Raw genomic sequence first — 12,052 nt, forward strand, 5'->3', positions numbered from 1 at the left:
ACAATATGAACTATAACAGGAATCAAACACACAGCAATCAAGATAACAACTAAAGCAATTACACCCACAGTAAGAACATTCTCAAGTCAGCTAGGAAGACCAAGCAAATTGGAAAAGAAACCCCAGTTCTTATCCTTTATTATCCAGAACGTTGAGTCAGCTTTGTCCTTCGCTTCCCGTTGGATCTTGTCTATGGCCGAAGATGCATTTGCGCTGAAGTCAAGACAGCAGAATCCTTTCAGGCCCATCTCAGCGCAACCTAGACCAGTCCGAGCGAGCAGAAAGTCCATCGCCATCTTAGTCTGAGTCAGTCCGGTGTCAAGGGAACTCATCATATCAGCTATATCGGTCAGTGCATGGGAAGTGCAATTCGCATTCTTTGCTGCCCAACAAGCAAGCTGTGCAGTCACGCGTGTATTACAAAGATAGTACCTAGGACAGGCCCACTCCCAGCAGCAGGAACAGAAGGAGAGGCAGCAGCAGCTGGCAACCACAGCCAGACCAGACAGGCAAGAATCCACTGGGTTCCAGCTCCTGTAGAAATACAAGCATACCCTCGACCCCATGTGAGAAGATCTATAGGGGTCATTTAGAAGATTCAATCATTCAACACCAGAACCCCAAGAAGATACACCAGAGCTGCTGGCTAGTTAAGCACTGCCAGCACCTAATGCAATATCGTAGTCAGATCACCCTTGTCTCCCCCCTCCTTTAACCGCGTTAGCCGCAATTTCAGTGTCTGATTAGTGCGTTCGATGATCACTTGGTTGGTACTGTTGTGCAGGATACCAAGCATAGACCAAGCATATGGTGTACCCCTGTGAAAGACAGAACTGGTTTTCTTTTGTTGTCTCAAAGCTTGCTTCATGAGGCCTTTCTGATGATAAAACTCTGACAACTGTTAAGTATCCTGGAGGATGGATGGTGGGTGTCATTGTGCCATAGTGTTTCTGCTTACGACCGCAAAGATAAGCAGAAATGGGAAGAGCAGTCTTTCTCAGGGGTGCTGCTCGAAGGAGTGGACCACTGCAGAAGGCGATAATGCTTGTGTCCGGCAACAGAGACCCCCTCCTCCCTCCTTGCTGGCTCATCTGTGGCCAGGAATGCCACAAAAGCTGGTTGTAAATCATCTTTCGAGAAGTGTTTGCCTGTTTGTTCGGAAGTTCGGTACTTCCCCAAAAAAATGCTGAGCTGTAATCCTCAAACTTCAAAGAAGAAAAAGGAGAAGAACTCCTACCGAAATGGGGGATAAAAAGGCCCTCGCTAAACTGGGGACTTTGGAGACAAACTCCCAAAGACACCTTTGACGGAGAATTCCCTGAGGGGAAAACTTTGTCGGAAGAACCCCCGGACGGCTTGCTGCGGAGCTCCCTGGCTGTCTCCATCCCCCGCGGTGATCAGACGAGTTCCTGAGATCAACGGACCTACTGTGTACCTCGCTGGACCCACGGTGGTGACTGTATCTCTTTTGCTCTCTGCAAAGACTCCTTGCTTATATTTCCTACTTTCCCTATTGCCTACCTTCCCTTCCCCATCTCCCTAAAAATGGCTAGGACTTTAATAAACTGGTTGGACCAACATTTGAACCGTTGCTTCTTAATCTCACGCCGGGTATACACATATCAAAGAACCTTGCCTCCCTCCTACAAAATTGGAGCGAGACAACCCCTTAACTCCTATAATGGCAGAATTAGGGTTTAATGATGGTAACATCAGTTCCAGTATCCACTAGGCCTAATAACTGTCAACTGTCTACTAAGCATGGCAATAATGTTGTGGGATTTTTTTGTTTGTTTGTTTGTTTGTTTGTTTTGTCATATTCTAAATCCACCAATTTGGTCCTTGATGCCAGGTCCAGTCAAAGAATGAAAAGGAATTAATCATTTGCCCTGTAGAAATAAAGCAGAGGGTGAGGGTGTCCATGTCATTATGTTAAGCACCCCAGCATGGTCAGCATCTATAAGTCCTGGAAAAAACAAAATTTTTATCCATGTAACAGAAGAATATCCTAATAAGAGAGCTTTATGCCTGTCCCCACGGGGGCCCATGACACCTGTTGGAATAAGAGTCTCGGTGTTGTCAGTCTGCGGTACTGACTGGACGGTGGCCAGATCCACTCCTGCACTGCTGACGGTGATTGGTCTGAGTGAGCTGGCCAGGCAGTGACCAACAGATTCCAGACCATATTTGCAGTCATAGCATGCAGTCACGTGCTTCTCTTCTCATTTCTTGGCAGATCGCAGGGCTGTGCGGCAACAGAGTTTGGATTAGCATTGTTTTGCCCCGTGCAACCCCCTCCTGCATTGGGACAGGGTCTATGTGGAATAGTATGAGCAGTTTTATTTGTTTGCGCAGGCTTTTTACAGTCTCTCTGTACACGACCAGGTTGCCCACAATTGTAGCATTTCATTCTTTGAGCTGTTCCTGCATCGAGTTGAGAAATGGTCGAGAAATTTAATGTAGGGCTGGGCAGCTTCCTGCATAACTAATATAAGTGAGGCATTAGACAAATTAATATCAGGTATCTGACAGATAACACGTAACACCAGTCTTAAGTTGATCAAAGCATTGCCTGTCCATCTGTGTCTGGGCCTGAAGTATTGCTCAGACCTGAAATCATAACATAACTGTCAGCAACTACAGCAAAAAGAAGTAAGACACAGTGCAGGGAGGCAGCATCACCACGAACGAAGGGGGGCGGGAAATAGGCGGGGGGGGGGGTAAGGAGGCACAGCCAGCATCACAGCATCAGGGGCGGAAGGTAGAACAGCAGCATGGGTGGGGGCGGGGTGAGACACGGGTTGAATCCAGGCAGAAACATTCTTCCTTATTCTTCCTTGTCAATTTTGATTAAGCCCTTCCATTATTTTGTACCAAAGAGACAACAGTTTAGCAGCCGTTCTGTCTTCAACAGCAGGAGTCTGCTGGAGTTTTGTACCAATTTTAACCTAAAGTTCCCCATCAAGAGAAAATCCAGTTTTCAGAAATTCAGAAACATTTTACTGCAACCTGGAAATAAATCTCTAAAGGGTCTCATTCTGTGTTGATCTGTAACTGATTAGAAAAAAAAAACAAAAAACTTTCAACTTTTGCATACTCTGATTTATTGATTTGAATGATTACTAAAATTTATGCAGCAAATACTTGTAGAGTGCTCACAACCGTGCCTTTTAAACTAATAGATAATTAATGGTTGTACAAATTTATGAATTTGCATATCAGATAGAATCATTATTAGTGGGCAAATGTGCCAAAAATGTGTTTGCGGTGGATGTGATAGGCAGTGCCAGCAGGGCGTCCCCTGCTTCAAAGTGCACTTTACCTTTCTCACCCATCACAGATTCTCTCCTGCTTCTGTTTCTTGCAGTGTATTTTCCAATTGTACACCGTACCTGCGTGGCCAGTGCATGATACAGAGCCCAAGTGGAACACCTGCTTGGAAAACCGAATAAGCCATTAAAATCAGCTTTCTTAGAGTGCACCTTTGTCTCAAGTGATGCACGGTCATATTTAAAAAATCCTGATTAGTGGGATGAAAGGAAGTGATCACTCTATGATACAGGGCCATCCCCTTCACCTAAGATTTCTTTCCAGGTTTTGTCTTTGCAAATTAAGAAAAGGCTAATTGATAGGCTAATAGCATCATAACCAAGCATTACTAATACATCAAATGAACTATTCCCATAGATTCCAGCATTGGTAACATTAGATCTTATTTGATTCATATCCAATCCGTTAATAAAATAGAAGCACACAATAACATGGGTAATACCTAGTAATTCTAATTCCTGAGACAGCATTGGAAATGCTAGAAATTCTCCCATTATGACACATCATTGTTATCTGCAGTATAACAAATTACAAAGCAATACCAATCAGTAAGAAGCACACAGTTCCATTCCCACTATGAAAGCTGGATACTAGTTTCTGCCTAGAGATGAGGCCGAATATATCATACTGGGACCCACGTGGGGCCTGTCCTAACAACTCCCATTTACTTTCAAAAAGCACCATTTGGGCGGGCGATGGGGCCGCCCTGTCCACACTATGCCAATCAAAGGGGGTGATGAGCTCCATCTGTATCATGTCCAATAGAGCTTGGCAGGCGGGACTTGCCAAGCCTGACGTAGCCATTACTGATCTTAACTCCTTAACTAGCTGCCAATCAAAAGGCTCCCAGATGGGCCGGCCCTGAGGATCCCGTACCTCGGGGCGTACAAGCGGCCCTTCCCCCTCTAACGGTTGAAAGATAAGATCTCTTTGAAGTGCGTGGTTCTTAACAGTCATATTCCAATCGTCCACCGGATCGTTAAGGGGCTTTGCTAAATCACACTCCTGCTGCTGTTGCGCAGCCTGAATTTTAGCTGCCTGAGCTAACAACCTAGAATTAGCCGAGAGCCACCAAAATTCTTTTAACAGCCTCTCAGGCAAATCATCTCCCTCTGCAAACAAGGATTCCAAGGCTTTTCTCTCAGTAACTGAAAAGGCCTGTGCGGACTCCAGAGAATCAACACCGTCCTCCCCCTTCTTCTTTCCCTTTATCACCCCTTCGCATTCCTGAGATCAGGAGCAGCTGAAAACTCTCCCCCGAGCTAATAGAGCTCGAATTCCCCGTCTCTGCTGCTTTCGGCAAGCCATAAACGGCACCCGCAGTCGCAATCCACACACCTCGCGAGCTACCTTGAACCTTATCCAGGTGCATAGCCTGTGCGGCTGACTCACTCGGCCACCCCTGAATCATCCATTGGATGAACCCCTCTGTGCTATTAGAGGACAATGTGCCCCCCACATTCTTCGCAAGCACCTTGAAAATCTTTACCATCTCTTTAGCGGATCCTGCCGCCATGGTAAAGATTTGCCCGGACCTTCCCCGTCCGTTCTCCCAGCCGCTGCTCCCAGCTGCACTCCTGGCTGCTTCTCCCAGCCGCTATCCCGGACCTTCCTGTCCGCCCAACCTCTTCTCTCGGCTGCTTCCCAGCCCCTTCTCCCGGCTGCTCTCTCAGCCGCTTCCTCGAGTACTCGAACACCAAACTCTATAAAAAGCCAGAAACAATCACGTCTACACTCACACCACAGACAAACTCCTCAATCATAAATCAACCACACTATCACGTCGGGAGTCACCACTTGACGTATTCGCCAATTAACCCGACTTATCCCGGAACCCCAGCTGTCCAGGGGAGAGAGACACAAGCATGGATGCCATGGAGTCTTCTCTCAATTTACTGCTGTGTCACACTCCTTATATACCATCCTAAATCCCACGCAGACGCGTACACCCGCTACGCAAAACCTGATGCACGCGAGAGTACCTGTACACACAGCTACCTAAACCCCCCGCCCACTAACTCTTGACCTACAGGCCTAACTCAGCTATTCTAGAACACTCCATCTACTCAGAACTACTGTATGCACTCATAAATCCTTGCAAAGAAATCTTAGCACCCCAACACATATGCTTATGTTATCCCAGTCATCATTAATTGCTTTTATTTCCGTTGATTTTCCCCATTGTCTTCTCCTCACTGTCCCAAAGTCCTGAAGTCCTTGCTGATAACCCTTGACCCACCTGTAGATGCTTCATCTCTTCCTGTATGGAAAAGCGGTAATGGGTTGTGGCCACTTTCCTATACCAGGCTAAATAGTTTTTCCCAGTGACACCCCTCACCCAATACCCAGGAAGACAGCAGACTTCTCTAGGAAGAAGGTATGCTCAACATACTGGATATTCAGTTTCCTGTATGGAGAAATTACATACAATCTGCCTCTTCTTCAATGATGTAGCCTTGATTTTGGGGGAACCACAGAATCACAAAACTCTAGGGTTTGGAAGGGACCTGCAGAGATCATCGAGTCCAACCCCCTGCCAAAGCAGGTTCCCTACAGCACCCTGCACAGGTAGGCGTCCAAATGTGTCTTGAATATCTCTTCACAACTGAGACTGCACAATTTCCCTGGGCAGACTGTTCTAGTGCTCTGTCATTCTCTCCGTGAAGAAGATTCTTCTCATATTGCTGAGGAACTTCCTATGCTCCAGTTTATTGCCATTTCCCCTTGTCCTGTCCCCACAGAACACTGAAAAGAGGTTAGCCATGTCCCTTTGTCTCCTACACTTAAGATATTTAGAAATATTAATAAGATCCCTTGTCAGTCTTTTTTCAAGGTTGAACAGACCCAGGTTGCTCAGCCTTTTTCTCATAGGGGAGATGCTCCAGGCCCTTTATCATCTTTTTTGCCCTCTTCTGGACTTTCTCTGAGTGATCCCTGTCTGTTTTGTAATAGGAGCCCAGAATTGGATACAGTACTCCAGGTTAGGCCTGACCAGGTCAGAGTAGAGGAGGAGGAAAGCCCCCCTTGCCCTTCTGACCAGGAATTCATTGACCTTCTTGGCCACAGAGGCACACTGCTATCTCATGGCCAACTGCTGGTGAACCTGAAGGCAAAAGGTCAACGCACTAGGACAAACAGCCACACACCAATATGGTTAAATATAGCTGCGTCCATTTATTGCCTGGAAAGCCATACTTTCATAGCAGACAGACGAGGGTGTTAAAAAATCACACTCAATAATTGGAGGAAAGCTACTGCAATAACAACCCTAAAACCCCCCTTCAAAGCCATGAGCCATTCATTCTTTGCCTAAAGGTGTCCTTGGTTCTCATGCTGTTTATCCTGCTTTGCAGATGCTGCTCTGTGAAGCCCTTATCTTGATTCATGGCTGCTGCTCTGTAAAATTCTTTTTGTATTACAACAGCCAACCTATCATTCACCAGGACCCCCAGGTCCTTCTCTGCAGAGCTCCTCTTCAGCCTGTACTGATACTTGTGGTTACTCCTTCCCAATTGCATGACTTTACAATTGCTTTTGTTAAACCTTACCTGGTTTATTGCAGATCAGCTGTCCAGTCTGTCTGGGTCTTGCTGAATGGCAGCACAGCCTACAGTTGTGTCAGTCACTCCTCCCAGCTTTGTATCATCAGTGTGCTTGGCGAGGGTAGACACCTATCCCCTCATCAAGGTTGCTGATGAAGATACTGAACAAGACCAGACGCAGCACAAATACCCTGGCAAACACCACTAGTCACAGGTCTCCAGCAAGACTGCACTGCTGATAACAACACTCTGAGCTTGGCCAGTCAGCCAGTTCTCAACCTACTTCACTGTCCACTCATCTACCCCCCACTTCCTCAGTTTTCTTATCAGGATGTTGTGTGGGACAGTATACAGGCCTTGCTGAAGTCAAGGTAGACGACATCCGCTGCTCTCCCCTACCTAAGCAGCTGGTGATGCCATCATAGGATGCTACAAGCTTCATTGAGCACCCCAACCTTCACATCCCTAACAAGCCCATCCCTGCTGGAAAGAACAAGGTCCAGAAGCACCCCCACCTTGTTGGCTCCTCCACCACCTGCATCAGAAAATTATCTTTAGCACACCGAAGGAAACGTTTGTACAATGAGTGCCTGGCCACGTTGCTTACCCAACAGATATCTGGATGATCTAGAGAAGCAGTGCTCAGGATTGCAAGTTGCTTTTAGAAGACCTCATCAACTTCATCCTCCTGATCAGATGACCTATAGTTCACACCCATGATTACGTCACCCATACCTGCCCATCCCTTAAATCTCACCCACAAGCTCTCTACACCTTCCTCAGCCTGCCCCAGATGGAGCTGGATATGTTCTAGTAATAAATGAAGTAATTAAGTCTTTTCCTAGTTTGTTTTTGTTAGTTTATCTAGATGGAGTGGGCTTCTATCATCCACAGTTAAGCCTTCCCCATCCAGGGTACCTGTTGTACAGAAGCAACCAGGGGGAGTAACAAGCAAGGAGAATTTTCTTTTGCAGCTTCAAGCACATATTTGCCTTCATCCACTCCTTTCCTTTGTGTTCTTGCCTCCAGCCTGACAAGACTTTTCCTCATCCTTATGGGATACACACTGTTTGCTTGGGGCTTTGTGGTTTTTTTCCTTTGAAATAACCTGTTTGTGCATGGATGAACTGTGGTTTCCCTGCTCCTTCTGTTTGTCCCCAATGACACTTTTTAACCTATATATTTCATCCTGTAGCCTGGCCACGAGGCAGAGCAGATCATCTACCTGCTCACACCTCACACAGCTGTTCTGACTGTTCTAACAGCTATGTCCCATCATCCTTCTTGACCTTTACAAATCCTTCTCTTTTCACCATGCCTTGGTGCTTGTGGCCCAGGGGTATGGCAAAAGTTTTTTGTCTTTGATGGGGGAGGAAGGTTTTGATTACATCTCACTTCCAGGAAGAAAAACACTCTCCACACTATCAGGCCTTTCCCACTTATCTGTTTAAAGGGCAATAACTTCTTACAAAGACAGTTCGGGGAAATGCTTTGCCAGGGCCCTAGAGAATTAACAAAGGTCCATGAGTTTCCTGTGCAGACTGAGAAATGTTCAAAAGGAAATGTGGCTCCCTCTCCTCACCCAAGACACCAGTGACAAGTACCTAAAACTCCTTGTTGTATAAAGTAACTGCAACTGCAAAGCAGCTGCTCAGTAGAGGCTGCAAATCTGTCTGCGGTTGGAAGGAAATCTGAGTCTTCAGTACTGGAAGGCATTGGGCGTTTCTCTTCTGCTTCAAAGAGAGGAAGTTCTGAGTCCCTTGCAGCCTTGCTTCCCTGCCTCATCCTGCACCACGACAGTTCCTCTGGAGAAGCCTGCGATGCTACTCTGGCTGCTGGTCATCACCTTTGCTGCAGCCCCCAAAGGTGAGATCCCCAGTTTTCCTGGGATAAAAACAGGGAAATGGGTTTTGTGCTCTTCTCTCATGTATGGGAACTGTTGAGTCACAGCCTGAACCACTGATTGATCACTTGAGACAAGGAGTGGTTGAGCCTGAAAGCAATTCACCTGTGCAACAGGAATGGAGCATCCTAACTGTGCTACTTTACCAACTGTACACCTCACAAGGGCACATCCATAGCCCAGGGCATGTATCCTTTCAGAATTAATTTTCAAAGGATTGTGGCCACTCAGCAACCTCCTTCCCCTCTACTAGATATCATGCCCTGGTTTGATGGACAGTCTATCAGTTGTGACAAGCAGCCCTGAATGAGGAGCACAATAAGTAAAGTAGTAAGGGGCTCTGGAGACTCTGCACCTATCCTCTTGTTTGTTACTGTTGTCATGTGTCTTTGAAGAGTGAACACTCAGGTACGGCTTGTGAAGGGTAGGGAGGGATTGTATCCAAGGCTGGTGTTCTCAGTGGTCCCGGGGGTGCTAGAGGGGTTACAGACTCTTATGGTAGGCAAGAACTCGGCTCTTTTCTTCACTGTGTCCCTTGTGGGTTAATTTCCCTTCTCTCTGTTCTCAAAGCAGTGAAATTATTGCATAGAGAATAGCATTACTTCGTCCTGCGCAGCACTGATAGGAGGAGAAAGATGAGAGACCAGGAGTGAGCAGGCCCAGGTTTCCTCTGCTAGCCTCCATCTGCCAAAATCTAAATTCCGCTACTTTTGATGAATACTTGCATGGAGATAATACTCCCTTTTCAGGTGGGGGAATACTGCTGCAGTACAGAAGAGTGTTTTTTTCTGAGATTTTTCTAAGCATGAATTGCAAGAAAACAATGCCAGTAACTCTCCCAGGGAGCTGGGTAAAATTCCACTCTGTGCAACTTTGGGATTTTCTAGGGGCAAGCCATTTTCTGGAGATGCATCAAGAGCCCCGTGCTTCTTGATCCTTTGGGATTCATGTGCTACTGGCAAACCAATTCCCCAAGTGTCTATACCTGCCCCATCCCCTGAGCTCACATATGTGAATCCATATGCTGCTGGTGATGGAATATCTGGGACTCAGAGGGGCTGGGAACTCTATGCAGTCCTTCTGCCAGGACTCTAGATTAATGTTTCTGCCATGTTGATCAGGCATTGCCAGACTCTAATGATTCTCCATCCTCAACAATCCTTTGGTTCTGGAATGTCTGAGCAAACTGCTCCCAAGGGAAAACTTATGGAGTTAAAGACCTCTTTTTTTTTTTTTTTTTTTTTTTTTTTTTTTTTCCCTCTTTCTTTTTTTTTGTTTTTTTTTTTTTTTTTTTTTTTTTTTTTTGCACCCTGCAACTCTGAGACAGACTACTTCATGAATTTATCACAAAAAATCAAACTTCACACTTTCTCCATGTCTTTTCAGGTACCCTTTCCCAAATAGAAATGGTGATATCAGGTCCCAAGGAAGGGACAGCTTCTGGATCACTCCTCTTCACCTGTGCTGTGAAAGGAGCACCTCTGGTTAGCCCTTACTATGACTGGAACTTTGTCCGTCTGTCTCCAGGAGGGAAGTTGCAATTTCTAGGCTGGATCTATCCTTTTGGGAATAACACAGGCTATGCCCCATCCTTCCAAGATCGTGTCACCATCTCTGCAGATAAAGACAAAAACAAGGTTTACTTGCAGCTGCATGCCCTTAGAGCCACAGATAGAGCCACCTACTTCTGTGCTAGACAGCACACCATAAAGCCAATGGAGGAAGTGACAACACAAAAAGTGAGAAGACTGTTGTGGTGATAGGACTTCTCATGATGACAGCTACCTGTACAAGGTCTGTGAAACAAGGATAAGGTCTAAAAGATCTTGGAACTTCCAATCAATCCACGTGTAACTGATTTTGAAGTAAAGTTTGACATTGTAAAAGAAGTTTGAAATTAAATTTCATATATGTGTAACTCCCATAGGCATCTCAGTCCCCAGGGCTTTTATGCAGCATAGACTTTTCACCTAATTCATAAAATACTGTATCTGCACTGTCCCCACTTCTACCCTGTTGTTCCTTCAATCTCAAGAGAGTAAAAAATGTAGGCCAACACTCAACTCCCCACCTCAGGGCCACTCTCAAGGTGGGGATGTGTGGAATTGCTGTAGGGGCTGCAGCACATGATTCTTCCTGTGTGCAGCATAAATTGTCTCAAGCTGCCTGTCTACGCTTTTCCTCTGAAGAGGGACTGTACCCTTCCTATGGAGGTAGTTCACTGTCATATCTCTGGGAATGGAACAGAAAAGGTAGGTGTTTGCTTTGTTGCATGCTAGATCTGGAAATTGGGCCCGAACAGTCAGTCAGTAGCAGCCTGTTTAAAACCTCCAGCTGTGCTCATGATGTAACTATTTGTATCAGTTTTCCCTTTCTGTAGAGAGACAGGTATCAGGACAGTGCCCAGGGTCCACCTGGTACCACTGCATGAGAACTACCATAGCAGGATTGGATTTTCCTTCTAATTCTCAAATCTGTCCCACATCATTCCAGAAGATTTATCCATGGAAGAGCCGCAGATGAAATGTTTTCTGGGAACCTACTTACCCAAAACATTTCTGAAGAGACATTTATTTTCTTTGTGACACCAAGACATTGTGAGATGCAGACTTCGTCAGTCATCTGAGAATATCTACAAGACATAGTAGAATTTGATCTAAAACTGGTTTCATATACTATTGCCTATTCTTCAAAAGCCAGTTACCACTGTTACAAAGCCAAAAGCAAGGAATCTCCACAGCTACATGGCCTTACAAACACAAAGTCATTGCACAATGGAAAAGGCTGTTGGTCTCACAAGGATTTTGGAGTGAGAGGAACCTGTGAACAAGGGACTATTAAGAGAGAGGGAGGTACCACTGAGAGCATGAAGGTGATAGAGGAGAGGAGGAAGGACAGGAGAGATTTCCTTTTTTTTCCTCTGGTTCTTGTAGAGTAAGGAGAAATCTAGCAAGAGGTAAGACAACATGGTGAGAGAAAAAGAGTCACCCTGCCCTGCAGAATACATGGAGTGACGTGTGGAAAGCAAACTCCATAACCACAAAGTAGTTATAAAGCAGGTATGTTTAATGAGTGATGCACATACACCCTGGTGCAAGGGGAATAGCTCCACCTCACTTGCAAACCATTAGGAGAAAGCGTGCTACAGATATAGATTGAACTAATACATAATCAATAGTTCACAGGAATTCGGCTACATATTCATTGCATTCCTGAGACACCATTAGTATGTGGTCCCTCTCGCCTTGTGTATGCATAGTGAGTTATGAGGGTGGTT

The 12,052-nt window shown here is 45.7% G+C and overlaps 1 gene segment (V, D, J or C); it reads left to right on the top strand.

Moving 5' to 3' along the window:
- Positions 1–8,511: 8,511 nt before the first annotated feature.
- On the top strand, positions 8,512–10,646 carry LOC116653925. The segment is given in 2 exon segments: positions 8,512–8,738; positions 10,162–10,646. Coding segments are annotated over 2 exon segments (420 nt in total).
- The last annotated feature ends 1,406 nt before the right edge of the window (positions 10,647–12,052 follow it).

The sequence above is a fragment of the Coturnix japonica genome, chromosome 10 (assembly GCF_001577835.2).
Source record: "Coturnix japonica isolate 7356 chromosome 10, Coturnix japonica 2.1, whole genome shotgun sequence".
Classification (NCBI taxonomy): Eukaryota; Metazoa; Chordata; class Aves; order Galliformes; family Phasianidae; genus Coturnix; species Coturnix japonica.